The sequence below is a fragment of the Stegastes partitus genome, unplaced genomic scaffold, assembly GCF_000690725.1.
Source record: "Stegastes partitus isolate 25-593 unplaced genomic scaffold, Stegastes_partitus-1.0.2 Scaffold2600, whole genome shotgun sequence".
Classification (NCBI taxonomy): domain Eukaryota; kingdom Metazoa; phylum Chordata; class Actinopteri; family Pomacentridae; genus Stegastes; species Stegastes partitus.
The window spans coordinates 23,148-38,946 of record NW_007580331.1 but is presented as its reverse complement, the minus strand read 5'-3'; the positions used below and the strand labels follow the sequence as shown (position 1 = coordinate 38,946).

The window sequence follows — 15,799 nt, the reverse complement described above, 5'->3', positions numbered from 1 at the left end:
GGACTCAGCGTCTGTTTCAACAGCGTGATGAAAACTGTTCAGCTTTCAGCAGCAGCTTCACTCAGATGTTCCTGTGCATCAGCTCTGCTGTAATTCAAGGTGTGATTGACATTATTTAGGACAAAAACAGTTCATCGTCACGGCTCTTTAGGAAACATTGGACTTACATTTGAGGTTTTATCTGAATGCTATGTCCAGTTCTTTTGAGCTGCGCTTCAGTTCATCGTAGTATTTCTTCACCTTCTCAAGTTCTTCTGGAACATCTAAAGAACCAAAGTACTTGTTGGAGATGTGTGGACTTCTTTAACACCGATGGTACATTTACAGGATTCTCAGAGTTCTACATAAATGACTTGACTTTGACATGTTCCTGTTACCTGGGATTGAGTTGTCATCTGTCTTCAGTGAGAGCTCAATGGATTCCTTCATGGTTTCCTGCAGCGTCTTCAGGATTTTCTCCTAATTCAGAATCAAAATTATTGTCACTTATTAATGATTAATTAACTGTTGAGACTAGAAAAAGGACTAATGACCTCCTGCTGTAGATTTCTGTATGTCTAATAATTACTGAATGCAGTTCATTAGTAGCTTATGAGCTTTCACAATGACACATTTTCCACTTAAATACAGAAAAGGCCTTCATGTGAACGTGTGTTTTCAGTCTCATCATATTTCATATTATGGAGCAGAACAAACCTTCAAGACGTTCAGCTGGTTCAACATGACAGCTTTAGCCTCCTCAAACATCGTGTTCTTTGAGACACGTACATGTTCTGCGATAGTGTCTCTCATGTATTTCAGTGTTTGATCTCCACTAAATGCTGCTGCTTCTACAACAAAACAGCAAAGGATTGTATCGTGTGATTTTCATGCATATTTATGATCAATGTAAATGTGTATAATCACCGTGACGGGCTATTACGTCATCACTGCATTTCTTACTCTTATAGCACGGCAGCATTTTTTCCTCGATCGTCTCTGTCAGACTGTTGTAGATTGCTTTCTTATTGACCCAGATGATTTCCTTCAGTTTTGTCTTAATGTTTTCTTCCTGTTGAAGATGGAAAAAAAGATAAAAAATACAAAAAAAATGTAACATTCTTAAATGAAATGATACTTATACAGATTTTAACTGAGCTGTTGCAGGGCAGCAGAGCACTTCATTTTGCAAAGAAATGAGAGAAATGCTTATATATTTATATACAGCACGACGATACAGCACACACACACACATATATATATATATATATATATATATTCCTAGATGGACACTGGATAAAAAGACAATCTTTTTTCTTCTTCTCACCGTCAGACTAAACTTTTCCTGTTTCAGGTCAGTCAGGATCACCAACATTATTTCTATTTGCTAAACGGCAGAATAATGAGAGAGAGAATTTTTTTTAATGACTTTCTTCAAAGTCAGAAGTTTACATCCACTAAGATCCTTCAAACTATTTGGGAAAGCCCAGATGATGACGTCATGGCTTTGGAAGCTTCTGATTGGTTGACTGACAACATGTGAGTTAACTGGAGACACACCTGTGGATGTATTTTAAGGCACACCTCAAACACGCTGCTTCCTTTGGTGACAACATGGAACATCTAAAGAAACCAGCCGAGATGTCAGGAAGAGAACTGTGGACCTCCACCAGTCTGGTCCATCCTTGGGTCCAGTTTCCAGATGCCTGAAGGTTCCATGTTCATCTGTTCAAACAGGTCTATCAAGTATGACCACCATGGGAATGTCCAGCCATCATAGGCTCAGGAAGGAGACGGTTCTGTGTCCAGAGATGAAGTGTTCTGGTTGAAATGTGCGAATCCAGCCCAGAACAGAAGCTAAAGACCTTGTGAAGATGCTGCTGAAGCTGGTCAGAGTGTCATTATCCACAGTGGAACCAGTCCTGTACCGACATGGGCTGGAAGGCTGCTCAGAGAGGAAGAAGACATCACTCCAGAAGAAACATAGAAAAGACAGATTACAGTTTGTAGATGCACACAGGGACAAAGAGCTTCATCAGTGGAGACATGTCCTGTGGTCTGATGGAACTAAACCTGAACTGTTTGGCCTTAATGACCATCGGTACATCTGGAGGAAAAAGGAGGAAGCTTGAAGCCTGAGAACACCATCCCAGCTGTGGAGCACGGGGGTGGCAGCATCATGCTGTGGAGGGACTGGTGACCTTCACACAATAGATGGCATCATGAGGAAAGAACATCATGTGGAGGTATTGAAGCAACATCTCCAGACATCAGCAGGAAGTTAAAGCTTTAAATGGGTCTTCAGATGGACAATGACCCTCAGCATAGCTCCAGATTAGCTACAGAGAGGCTTCAGGACAACAGAGTCAGTGTTGTGGAGTCACAAAGCCCTGATCTCAGTCCTGGAGAACATTAGTGGAGCAAGGAGACCAACAAACCTGACTCAGTTCCACCAGTTCTGTCAGGAACTGGTGGGCCAGAACTCATCAGACTGTTGTGAGAAGCTTGTGGAAGGAAACCCAGAACGTTTGACCCTGACATGCCCTCCACCTTTTGCTCCATCTAGTGGAGCACTTTTGTTGTTGCTTCAACTTTTCCTGTGCAACAAGCCGGAGGGACAAGTGACCAGGTGTTCTGGATCGCAATCAGCCGATTGCTCGAGGCGAGGCGTGGCTTGCCATTGTGCATGCAGGATTTAAGACGCCTGCAAGCCACAAGTCGAGGCCGGATCGTTGTAAAACCCATGTTATTCTCGTTCTTGTTTGTACGCTCAGCTTGGTACTCTTGATTCCTGTTCTCACTCCACTCTCCTGTGCTTCAGTTTCGCCATGTTCGCTGCCAACCCGTGATCCATTCCTGGTTCCTGATTCCTCTCTGTTGGATTCCTCTGGCTCCAGTCCTCCATATCCTCTGTGTCCCTTTGCTGAAGTCACCTGGTCCACCTCCGTGTCCCCCGGCTCCCCCTCTCTAGTTTCCCATATTGTGGTAAGCCTCATAGAAGCCTTATTTCTCGTCTACTCAACCAGTAGTTACTACTGATAGGTTTGTATTCGGTAAGTTTTGGATTAATTGGTAAGAACAGTTTGTCGTCCTTTAGAGGACGTTTTGTGAAATTTCTAGTGGTAAGTATTTGTTGGCAGTAGTTTAGATGGCCGGCCCGTTAGGGTGCCTTAGGTTGTCATTTTGTACGGTATCATCATTTGTAAATGAACTGTGTAACATTGCACTTAGCTTCTTGGTGGTCGAGTCTTTTGTCTGTGCCTGAGCCTTTGTTTGCCAAAACGTGACCGACCCAAGTCAGTTTAAAGGCAGCGCTGCCAAACACTAAGGAGATGGATGTAAACTTCTGACTTTGAAGAAAGTCATAACAAATTCTCTCTCTTGTTATTCTGGCATTTAGCAAATAGAAATAATGTTGGTGATCATGACTGACCTGAAACAGGAAAAGTTTAGTCTGATTTAATGTCAGACAGTGAGAAAGAAAAAAAGGTTTATTGTCTGTTTGTACAGTGAATGTAAACTTCTGCTTTCAACTGCGTATATGTACACACACACACACACACACACACACACACACAGGATAATGTAAGTCTTATCTCACCTCTGTACTGAGAAATGTCAGCTGCAGTTTGAGGCTTTGGTTCTCCTGAATCAGCCTCTCTGTGTCCAGGGAAAACTTTGTGATGACGCCGTTGAATGATCCCCATTTTTCTTCATTTCTAAAACATATCAAGTTAAAATGACAATAGGAAGCATCACTGACATATTTGTGTTTGAATAGTAAAAAACAGCAGAATTAGCTAATTCTACATGTCCTCCATTGTTGGAAAGTGATCCAACAGCAGGTTTTATGTCCTTATTCTTACGGGAAGGTCTTCCTGAATTCCTCATCGATGCTGTCTGTCATCCATAAAGCCAACCTCGCATTGAGGTTTATGTGTTGCTTTTTGTGGACGCCATCGTTCTGAACCACACACTTCAATGTACTGTGAAAACCACGGCCAGACCTTGGCTGAGACAAAACAGGAAAAAAGACGCTGTAGATACATATTGATAAAAAGACAAACTACTTAAAGTTTATTATTCAAATACTTACAGGATATAAGAAGGTGTTCAAGTTTTTTTCACATGAACTTTTGGATTTTTCCACCCCGTCAGTAAGGCATGTTTCAAAAGCCTTGTGAGCACCTTCCACTGCTTCTTTGACTTGATCAAGTTGCCGGCTTAGATTCTTTTCAAGTTCTGCACACACATGAGTTTTCTTGCCAGCCTAAAGTAAGAAAAAACACATCCATTTTTAAAGTCATGAAACTGTAAATCCTAACTAATGGATAGACAGACTGTCTTGATGGCTAAAATCTATTTAGTCATATTTACGTTTTTAAATGACCAATAAAATCTTGCTCCTACTAGATTTAAGATTAAACTCTCCCATGTTTTCACTAAATCTGATCATGGTTGACTAATGTTTCCTGATTCGCTTTATATATTACTATTCTGAACAAGGTTTTATTACTCGTTCTTACCCCTTCTGTAGAGTTGGCTGCTTGCATCAAAGAGAGAATCCCAAAAGCTCCAGACACATAGTTTAATGTCACTGAGTGACAGTCATTGAGACCTTTCAAAAAATCCTGAAGCTTCGGTATTTCTGGAAAAAAGTAGAAGAGTAGTTTGAATATTTAATCTTTATATAATATGCCAGTGAGTAAGTGAAACAGAATGTGTATTTGAGCAACACATTTTCTGCTGTCCAGGAGTTCACAAATGGAGGCTTCACCTACCAGTTTCATCCAGTTTTAGATGTTTTCCTTTCAGGAACTCTTTGGAGCTCACTGTGAACACCTCGAGGCAGTCACCTTGGAAGTGTTTCTGGGGAAATGGGTTTTAAGATAAGACATAAAATAAGATGAGATAAACGGTATTGATCCCTCTTCCTTACATGTTACAGCAGCTGGATACAAATGAATCATGATCTGGAACAAGAACAGAAGCATCAAAGATCTCGTGCAGGGCGACCTTAAGTAAGGGCCTTTCAAGTTAAAAGCTCTTGAGTCAGAGGTGCAGTCTGTAACAGCAACCATGGATTTGTGTAGATTTTCTGTCAATGTGTAAAACTCACCTTAACCTGGTTTAGTTTGCCAAATTTTTTGATGACTTCTTGCTTGGCTGTCACGTTTCTTTGAAGTATGCGAGCACAAACGTCATCTTCTTCACTTTAAGAAAAGGAATGTATTAGGATGCACCTCAAGCAGTGTTTAGAGCACTGGAGCCTGAAACGTTTCATTCACTTCACTTCTCTGACGTGGTGAAAGTGTAAATTATGGGGATATTATTGACTATCTGTAATGTGTATGGAGAGTTGTGTGTCTGTGTCTCAGTCTGTGTGTCCGTAGTGAGATTTGTAAATACGTACAAAGATATCAATACATGAAAAGTCTACGTATTTGGCTGCAAATGCTGGAAATACACACAAATCACCAGTTACAAGTCAAGCAGGACTCACAATAATCTTTTTACACATAACTTTTGCTGCACTTCTGCTGTGAGAGATTCGTATCTGTAACTTCAGGGTTTCTGTGCCCTGAGCTCAGGCTCACAGGCTCGTTTATTCTGCCATCCTTCATTAACCGGGTAAAAACTTATGCAACTCATAACTATGTTACCTGTATGATTAGACTTGACTGCCAAATGATGAGACTTAATATCTGTCAGCCTTCAAGAGAATATTCTACCACAATGTCACGTGCCCTCAAAGACTCCAGGGGATGACTTGTAGGCGGCATAACTACTGAGGTACAGAGCAGCAGAGCGGTTCAACCCACTGTACTCCAACATTCAGCTCTTATTGTGAACTTCATTGCTCTTCGTACCATCTTACCTGCTCTTATACTATCATAGGTTTGATCTTTTGAAGCCTCAAGAAGAAAAGAGATGCTGAAAATTGGTTTTCTCTCAGACTTCCTGAATATTCTGAAAGGTTATCACGGTGTTCTTGCCCAGTGATCCGCCATACTAAATAGTGCCTACCCCAGCTTTAAAAAGTACAATGAAAATGGGGAACGACTCATGAATGGCCCAAGCTGTGGTTGGTTTGTTAGATTTCTGTGGTGGTTTTGTACTGACCATAAACAGTGTAGCACAGGTCGGTTTAAAAACACACTCAGCATTGGAGAACCTTAAGCCAAAGATCATGACTGGCTTTGTGGTCAGATCAGGAGGCGCTTAAAAATCTATACCCTTGAACTAACAACAAAATATTTACCCAGTACTGCCTGTGCCATTACTACATTACACGTGTATAATGTCTATTTAGCTGCATTTATTCAGAATGATCTCTTGGTCACCATCAGTGTCTAATATGTACGTTTTATTTAACTATGCATGTTTGGCATTTTGTTTTACTCACTCATCATCTGGATCGTCAATGAGATCAGACTTGGTGCAGATAAAGTGAAGGCGCTGACACTGGCCACCGTTTCCCATGAGGCTGCAGGCACTTTTCAAGATCTCCCAGGGTTCTTCTTCTGCTGCTGCTCGATTGATTTCAGTCACGATCCACACAGTAGAACAGTCTCCAACAATCTGGGGGGTACAATAGCATGGTAAATATCTATAATTAACCATCAGTGCTTTGTAAATAGATGCCATTTCAGTTTCCAGCATTTAACAGCAATGCATGTGAGTAAATTACCCCTTTCCACATTTTATTTCTGTTCTTGTTGCGGTCACCGTTTCCAGGAAGGTCCACCAGTGTGACGTGTTGGAGAAGATCATTATTTGGTACCTTGACAGTCACACACTTCACCAGTGGCCAAAACCACTTCCTTATTTCTCTGCCTTGTCCGTGTTTGGAGCTACTTCTTGTGTATTTGATTAACTTTGTAGATAGCTCTTTGGCCTGCAAATGATAACAGAAGAATAACAAGTTCATTCAGGCAGTTATATGCAAACAGCATCAGACAGAACAGAAGGGCAATTAAACACCATCACTGCAAGTTAAAATGAAATTATTTAAATTATACATTTTGAACCCAAAAGTTTAAATTGTAATATTCCAACCACTTCAACAGGAAGATGCGACCGACGGGTTCAAAAGCAGCACTGAGATGTAATAAAACAATAGCAGCATAGTTTCCTGATCTGTGTTCACACCAGTGTCATTTAGGATCGAAGTAAGACCGTATTAAAAACAATTATGTTGATTAATTGTGCTGCTGGCTGAGCAGTTTCTAAAAGGTTTTCCTTTGAAGGGTTAATGTGACACGGATCTGTACCACTGCATCATATCCAGTTAAACCATCAAAACACGGTATTGAAAAAGTAGTTTATAAGATGTTCTTTTTCTATGCAGCTTTTAGTTTTGTATTTGTTGAATTACTGTCAAACTAAACCAAACGGGGAAATCCAGGCTGTATGCAAAACTATAAACCTCAATAACGGCAGAATTCAAGCATGTATTTCATTTGATCTGATTGACAACAGGGCTGCAAAGTGGCTCGGTGGTTAACACTGTCGCCTCGCAGCAAGAAGGTCGCCGGTTCACGTCCCGGTGATCTTTCTGCGTGGAGTCTCCATGTTCTCCTCGTGCAGCGTGGGTTCTCTCCGGGTTCTCCGGCTTCCTCCCACAGTCCAGAAACATGCTGAGGTTAATTGGTGATTGTAAATTGTCCGTAGGTGTGAATGTGAGTGTGCTTGGTTGTCTGTCTCTAAGTGTAGCCCTGTGATAGACTGGTTACCTGTCCAGGTGAACCTGCCTTCACCCTGAGTCAGCTGGGATAGACTCCAGCCCCCCATGACCCCAGTGAAGATTAAGCGGTGTATAGATAATGGATGGATGGATGACTGACAAGAATGCTTTCTAAGAAATTATATAAAGTTTTTCAGCTTACTGATCCACATGTCAAGGTCTTTCTCTGGGATTGGTGAAACTCTTGAATTTCACTGAAATATTTGATGTCCATGAGGCTTTCAGGGCTTTTGTCTCTCCACTCTTCTCCATAAAGTGCAGAAAGCTTCTCAACAAAGTCACGACACTCTTCATCATCTTCCCATTCCTCATTTGCGTTATCCCCGAGAAACTGCTTCATTGACCAAATCTCACCTTTCCACTCCTAAATAATAAAGAATAATTACATTTCAGCTGTAATGAATGGCATCAAGTTAGTGTAAATATATTCTCAGCTCATTTTACCTCCTTTGTAATGAACTCGATGTCTGCTTCGAACTTTGGTTTGTTCAGGTTAGGGTTAGCCTCCACTTTAATCATGACCGAGGTGCAGGCACAGATCTCTCCAAAGGGCAGCAGATCCTTCTCTTCAATGATGGCGTTTATCAGAGAGCTCTTTCCAGCCCCAGTTTTACCAAAGACACCGATCAATTCCCTCTTGTCTGTCTTCAAATCATTGATTTTTTTCCTGCAAAGAGTTCAAGTATGGGTCAACACAGTCATTTGAAAAATACATAAACACGGTGTGTCAACAGCCTGCTACAGCACCATTTTATTATTTTATTGTGTTCAATATTTTTGTATTAAAGTGTCTCTAAAGATAACATGTATGTGAATAATTCCACCAGACTTTGATGTAGTTTTTCTTAGTATTACGCCATCTCCCAGCTCATTGTTTTGGCTTTTGTCTCACACATTTTTGGGTCACTCTTTGTACTCCGAGTGTTTTTCAGACACAGCAAGCTGTGAAAATGTGGGCATTGCTCTGCTAGATGGCCAGATGTTTTCTTCAGGAGCAGGTGGACATCAGTAGCTCCCTGGTGGCAACTTCAGTCCCAACTTTTCATTTTAAGCCCAAGTGGGAATCCACATGAAACGTGAGCAGTGTGTAAGTGCTACTGAAGGGTTCAGTCATCTGGTACTAGAAACAGTCAGCGCAGCTCTCAACAAGCTCAAAGATGAATGACAGCAGCAATAAGAAACACAAAAAAGGATTTATGTTGGCTCAGCAGAAAGAGACAACCATTGTTTTCATGTACCAAAATTCCCTTGACTATGGAAAACTACTTCCATAGAATAAATCCGGTGGCACTCGTGACCTGAACAACTATAGACCTTCATCTAAGCTGCGTGGACAGAATACCAGAATCACTTGTAAACAACACAACTATGTGGCCTTGTGGAGGATAATAACGCCCACAGCTCACAGTGGGGGCTTGAAAACCTCTTGCTAAAGATGATCCTGGAGAAAATTTAAAACACAAAAACCATAAAACAACAGGACGTTGCACTCTGTGTAGCTGTGTTAAGGACTTTGGCTGCTGATCACAACATTTTGTTTGACAAGTTGCTTTCTACTGGACTTAATGCTTCTGCTAACAATGCACTCAAATCTCTGTGTCAGAGTTCATACTGTTGTTGTAGATGATTTCAAGTCAAGTCCCACAATGGGCAATAGTTCATAAAGGTAATAGTAAATGGTGGTCTGCACCTACAAAGCACTTTACAGAAGGTATGCCTCACGGATCAATATTTGGCCCACTGCTGTTTACTCTACATGTAGTATTTCTTTTCCATCTCAACACTGTAATGCTATTGTTTATGTGCTAAAGATACTGTCTTGTCTGTTATTTGCACCGCTGCATACGGCTAAATGGAGATCTAATTGTTAAGAACAGAACTATATGAACCAGAATCAGAAGGTAGGTTTTCAATTACAAGGAATCTGACTTGGAGTTAAAGTGCTCCACAGCAAAAAAGCATCACGTAGATTAAAAAAGTGTTGCCAGTCAGTGTTATGTATTGGGAGATGTAATCAGACAGGAGATTGTCCTTCAGAAGGTATCTAATTGGTTTCGTACACCAAAACAGAGCAGGTTTCTTCTTTGAGAAGAGAAACAAACATTATATCATCCACTGTGTTGTTTAAATTAGAATATGGAGATGACCTGTAGGCTCAGTGTAAATAATAAAAGGTGAACTAATTATTGTTGTAAAGAAACTTGAGACAAACTCTTCTGATCTCTCTATAGATCTGGTACATAGTCAGGTGTAGACCAGGAAAAACTTAATACTCACCTCAGGAAATTTTTGAGCTTTGTGTCGTCTTGGCAAGGCAGTTTCTTCAGGACTGATCCCATTATGGTCCTCACAGCAGACAGTATGGTTGCTTCTGTTGGTGTAAAAATAAACAAATATTTAAGAAAAAGCATGAACTCCTGCACTGAAGTAATGCACATTATGATGTAATGCAAAAATTGGGGAAAAATGTAAACCATGAGAGCAACTTTCTCTTAAACGTATCAGACTCATAGTATAGGAACTTCCATCCATCCATCCATCCATCCATCCATCCATCCATCCATCCATTTTCTTCCACTTATCCAGGGTCAGGTCACAGCGACAGCAGGCAGAGCAGGTCATTCCAGACTTCCCTCCCCCCGGCAACACTTTCTAGCTCTTCCTGGGGGATCCCAAGGCGTTCCCAGGCCAGCTGAGAGAGATAATCCCTCCAGGGGGGTCTGGGTCTGCCCCGGGGTCTCTTCCCAGGACGACGCCAGAGGAAGCCTCCCCGAAGGCATCCAAATCAGAAGTCCATACGACCTCAACTGGCTCCTCTCGACGCGAAGGAGCAGTGGCAAACAGGATCGGGGACAAGGGGCAGCCCTGGCAGAGTCCAACACCCACTGGGAACGTGTCTGACTTTTTGCCGAGAATGTGGACACAGCTCGCACTTTGGTTGTACAGGGACCGAATGGCTCGTAGCAGCGAGCCCTGTACTCCATACTCCCTCAGTACCCCCCACAGAGTCCCTCAGGGGAACACGGTCATAGGCCTTCTCCAGATCCACAAAACACATGTGGACTGGCAGGTCAAATCAGCAGCTCCGCAATGGTAAAGAGCTGGTGCACTGTTAAATGACCAGGACGGAATGTTGCTCCTCCTGAATCCGAGGTTTGACAATTGGTTGGAGCCTCCTTTCCAGCACCCTAGAGTAAACTTAACCCAGTAATTAGAACACATTCTCCGGTCCCTATTTTCAAAAATGGGAACCACCACCCCAGTCTGCCACTTCACAGGCACCGTACCCAATGCTCACGCAACATTAAAGAGATGTGTCAGCCATGACAGTCCGACAATGTCCAGAGCCTTCAGCATCTTTGGGCGAATCTCATTCACACTTGGCGCTTTGCCACCGAGGAACTTCTTGATTACCTTGGCAACCTCTAACACGGATATGGATGCAGAAACCCCCAAGAATTCAGGCTTTACCCCCTCAACAGAGGACATGTTTACCGGGTTCAGGAGTTCCTCAAAGTGTTCCTCCCACCGCTTGACAAGATCCTCAGTCTGGGTCAGCAGTTCTCCTACCTGGTTTGCCTGCGCAAATCCCTGCTTCCCCTTTCTGAGGCATCGGACGGTTTGCCAAAACTTCTTCGAGGCCAACCGAGTGTCCTTCTCCAAAGCCTGCCCGAACTTCTCCCACACCCGAGTTTAAGCTTCCACGACTGCCGCAGCTGCAGCCCTTTTGGCCAGCCAGTACAGGCCTGCTGCCTCAGGAGACCCCCGAGCCAGCCAGGCCCGAAAGGTCTCCTTCTTCAGCCTGACGGCTTCCCTCACCGCCGGTGTCCACCAGCGGGTTTTGGGGTTGCCTCTGCGACAGAGACCAGCGACCTTCTGGCCACAGCTCCTAACGGCTGCTTATGCGATGGAGGCTTTGAACATGGCCCACTCCGACTCCATGTCCCCAACCTCCCCCGGGATAAAGGAGAAACTTTTCCAGAGGTGGGAATTGAAAACCCCACGGACAGGGGCCTCCATCAGACATTCCTAGTTCACCCTCACTACACGTTTGGGTTTACCAGGTCTGTCCAGCAGCCTTCCCCACCATAGGATCCAACTCACCACCAGGTGGTGATCAGTTGACAGCTCTGCTCCTCTCTTCACCCGAGTGTCCAAAACATACGGCAGCAGAACCAATGATACAACTATGAAGTCGATCATTGACTGTTGGCCTAAGGTACTCTGGTACCAAGTACACTTATGAGCAACCTTATGTTTATGCCAATCCGTGGCTAGTACAGAAGTCCAAAAAAAGAACATGCTCGGGTTCTGACCGGGCAGGCCGTTCCTCCCAATCCCACCCCTCCAGGTTTCACCGTCATTGCCCACGTGAGCATTGAAGTCCTCCAGTAGAACTATGGAGTCCCCAGGCGGCAACCCTTCCAGGACACCACCCAGAGGAAGGCCGGATACTCTGAACTGCTGTTTGGTACATAAGCACAAATGACAGTCAGAGTTTTCCTCTCTGCAACACGCAGTCGCAGAGAGGCGACCCTCTCATTCTCCTGGGAGAACTCCAACAAGGCGGCACTCAGCCGGGGGCTTGTATGTATCCCCACACCCGCCCGGCGCCTCTCACCATGGGCAACTCCAAAAAAGGAGAGAGTCAAACCCCTCTCCAGGAGTTTGGTTCCAGAGCCCGTGCTGTGCTTGGAGGTGAGCCCGACAATATCTAGCCGGAAACGCTCCACCTCCCGCACCAGCTCAGGCTCCTTCCCCGCCAGTGAGGTGACATTTCATGCCCCTAGAACTCGTCTATGCCACCAGGGGGCGGCATGCCAGGACACCCAGTATAGAAACGTACTGAATTCATTTAAAATCCACTAGTGGTATGTTGATTGTTAAAATTGGATCCTCCTAAAGTGTGTGAGACATCAGAAAGTCAATGAGAAAGTATTTGCATTGCAGAGAAGTTAAACCCAGAAGTCGCCTGTTGGTTGTGTAGAAAGAAATGTAATTACCTCTGTATGATTGTGTTTTATTGTCACGTTGTTGTTTATTTGGTTGATGCCCTTTGCAGGATTCTCCTTGAAGATCCAACTTTCTCTTTCCTTATTGGATTTTTTTAAAAAGGCAAAAAAAGTTAAATTTGTGTCCGAGGTCACTGATTATCGAAATTCCTCAGCATTTATTTTGAGTATTTTCTAATCAATAAGATGCTGCGTGTCTCACCTTTAGCACCTGTGCATGGTAAAACCTACAGATGAACATAAATATGTGATAAACAGAATTTAATCAAAAACTTTACAAAACATTATAGCTTCACCTGGACTTACAATGCAGAATAAAAGCACGTCTACTTCTCACATGTCTGTAAGATTCAGTCTTCCTTACCTGAGCTGAATCAGCTGCTTCTTGTTGCTCATGTTGACTCTGCAGATACCATTTAATGCAAAGTCATGCAAACGTTTGAATGAAACTATAATGTGTATAATAGATCATATGTGATCAGTGTGAAACTGTGATGAACTTACTGGAACAGGAACATCAGCTGCTTCCTGATTTGAGCTTTGTTCTTCCTAGTGATAAGAAACCAGCCACAAATCCTCGTAAATATTATTTTTGTCAATGAGATATTATAAACTTTTATCCACAGACATCATCATAATTAGAGCAGAAGTTCAGCTGTAACAGCAGGCGTCTGCATGAGTGAGGTTTATGACAGCAAATGTAAAAGTGAGCAAAATACCTTCAAACATTACCTTTAGCTGCTTGAGTTTGTTCTTGAATTTTGCTCTTGGTCCTATTTTTGTGATCAAGTTGTTAATGTCTTGATCATCAAGATAATACAGATTTTCCTCGTCAATGCCTTGATCTGTAGTTAAAAATATTTTGTTAAATCTTTGTCATGAATAAATAATATATTTTTTGGGAATTGCAACAGAAATCCATTTCATTAGGAGTTTAACATGTGTGGACACAGCTGGTAATGTTTCAGTGGTTGTATGAGCTGAATGCATCTGAATTCTCTTGTACTGTAGCTTCATTTAACAGCCTCCAAGACGTCTCTGCTTGTTCAGTGTGATCATGTACAAATGATTCATCATCAGCATTTTGTTCACTCCCAGATGAGAACTATGCAACCAGCAGAATAATGCTGCAGCATTTTAATGTCTGTATGAGCAGATGTTATGTTTCTTTATATCCCATCAGTGTTATAAAACATCTGCAGCCAGCAAGAATATACAGTAAAACTTTACCTTCAAATCTATCAATGAAGTCGCTAAGATCCCATTCAGTCAGTTTGTTACAAACAAAGTCATCCATGACCAAGACCAGGAACTGAAAGATAGATTATGATGTTGTCATTGATCATTACTGCTCAACATTTCAGTGTTATGATTAATTAACCCTTAAATGCATTTACATGGAGCTTGTAGAGGAAGATGAATCAGTGCTGAGCTGTAATTAAAAGTTAAACGGTTCACCTGATGTTGAAGGTAATGCAGACCAGAGCAGGTGAGGAGTTCAGGAGGGCGACGTCAGTAGAGAGACACAGACCTGCAGCAGGCAGACAAAGACGTCAGAACACAGCAGCAACAGACACAGTTCAAAGACAGGCAGCGGGTTATAAACAGGGAGGAGGTCAAAGACAGGCAGCAGGTTATAAACAGACAAGTTACATTAAAAAAAAATAAGGTACCGATCAGATGACAAATAAAACTCTGTGAGAGTGGCAGCAGGAATCGAAGCCGTAGTAAGAGGCTGAGCAGTAAACAAAGAAGAGCAGAAAGGACCGGTTCTTTACGTGATCAGGAAAGGTTGGAACATTTGAATAGGTGCAGATGGGAGTGGCTGCATCTGAACAGACCAACAGCAGCAAAGACTGAATGATTAAATGAAGGAACTGTGACGTTCAGTTTTCTTTCAGAGGAAACAAAGAGCTCTAACTTTAAAGACATTGAAGTTATAAAAGAGTCAAATCACACTCAGATGTTTAGTTTATATTCACTGTAAAAACTCTGGTTTTCCATTTTGTGTTGTTTGCTCCAAACTCTACCGGTGTTTCTCTGGAACAGATCAGTAGCCTGTTATTGATCGGCTTATCAATACACAGCAGCACAGCAGCATTTACCTCTTATTTCACCATGTGGGTGTAGTTAGTGTGTTTGTTGCTCCTTCATGCACCAACATGTTTGCACTGGTGTTTGATTCCATCGTACTGTCTGTCTCCACCTCTCAGCAGCTGACTCTGCTCTCTGCCAACACAACTTTACCTGTAGAGCAGCAGAACCTGGTCATGGACGCCATTAGCTGTACACATCAAGCAGTGTGCAGTTAATCAGAGACAGTCTCATCACAGTAAGGCAGGGAAAGTAGGCTACGTCTATTGTTTGAGCTCAGTGCAGGTGTTGTAGTCACCAGGTGAAAGCTTTAGTCGGGTTGTTTTTCTGCTTGACTCATTTGAATATTGAAACCGTTCCTTTATCACGTGTTCACAGTTTATAATTTTATGGTCCAACAGATTAACGGTCGTTTATTCGCTGCACACACCCAAACAGATGAGCTCCTGTGATAGGAATGTTTACCTGTGTTTGTCCTGAAGTGAAGCTCACATGAAGCTGAAACAGGTTGTTGTTACTGCAGCATAATCAGCGTGTGGTTGATGGAACATCACTGATCGTTTTCTTCTCTCTTGCTGTGATTGTTTTAATCTGAACACTGAAGCAACTCCAGCAGAGATACTGAGTAAATCTAAATAAAACGTCTGTGTAGTGATGCATCAGAGAGTACACATACATTGAACCTGGTTATTCTTTTCCTGCACAGTCATAGAACGACATGAACAATCCTAAAGAAGCCCATTCTGCTAGGAAATGAAGAGTCAGGCTGAGCTGAGATCTTCTTTTTCTTCATGTCCACAGTGAGAAAACAAAAAGCTTTTGAACCACCGTTATGTCACATCTTCATAAAAGCAGCCAACCTTGTATGAAGCATCACTCTGAGAGACTGGAACATTAACGCCAGTCAGGCCGAGATGTTGTTCAGCGCTCTGCATGGATGTGTACTCTGATCGCTGTGGTGCATGTT

General features: G+C 42.6%; 1 protein-coding gene across 10 annotated transcripts in view; it reads right to left on the bottom strand.

The window, feature by feature from the left end:
* Positions 1-6: 6 nt before the first annotated feature.
* LOC103375450 (nuclear GTPase SLIP-GC-like) overlaps positions 7-15,799 on the bottom strand; it is a 36,694-nt gene continuing 20,901 nt past the window's right edge. For 4 of the 10 annotated variants that reach the window (XM_008305741.1, XM_008305750.1, XM_008305748.1 and 1 more), the window contains 5 exons: positions 3,581-3,698; positions 943-1,051; positions 697-830; positions 378-459; positions 7-263 (listed from right to left, as the gene is read on the bottom strand). In XM_008305741.1, coding sequence (XP_008303963.1) covers positions 178-263; positions 378-459; positions 697-830; positions 943-1,051; positions 3,581-3,698 — 529 coding nt within the window. In that variant the 3' untranslated portion in view covers positions 7-177. Of the gene's footprint in view, positions 264-377; positions 460-696; positions 831-942; positions 1,052-3,580; positions 3,699-3,845; positions 3,992-4,075; positions 4,250-4,505; positions 4,628-4,760; positions 4,849-5,098; positions 5,193-6,385; positions 6,562-6,670; positions 6,878-7,868; positions 8,091-8,170; positions 8,394-10,003; positions 10,098-12,729; positions 12,820-12,940; positions 12,966-13,102; positions 13,142-13,242; positions 13,288-13,470; positions 13,584-13,968; positions 14,051-14,196; positions 14,306-14,411; positions 14,511-15,799 lie in introns of those variants that run through there. The other 6 variants (XM_008305746.1, XM_008305744.1, XM_008305747.1 and 3 more) reach the window with 6 other exon arrangements.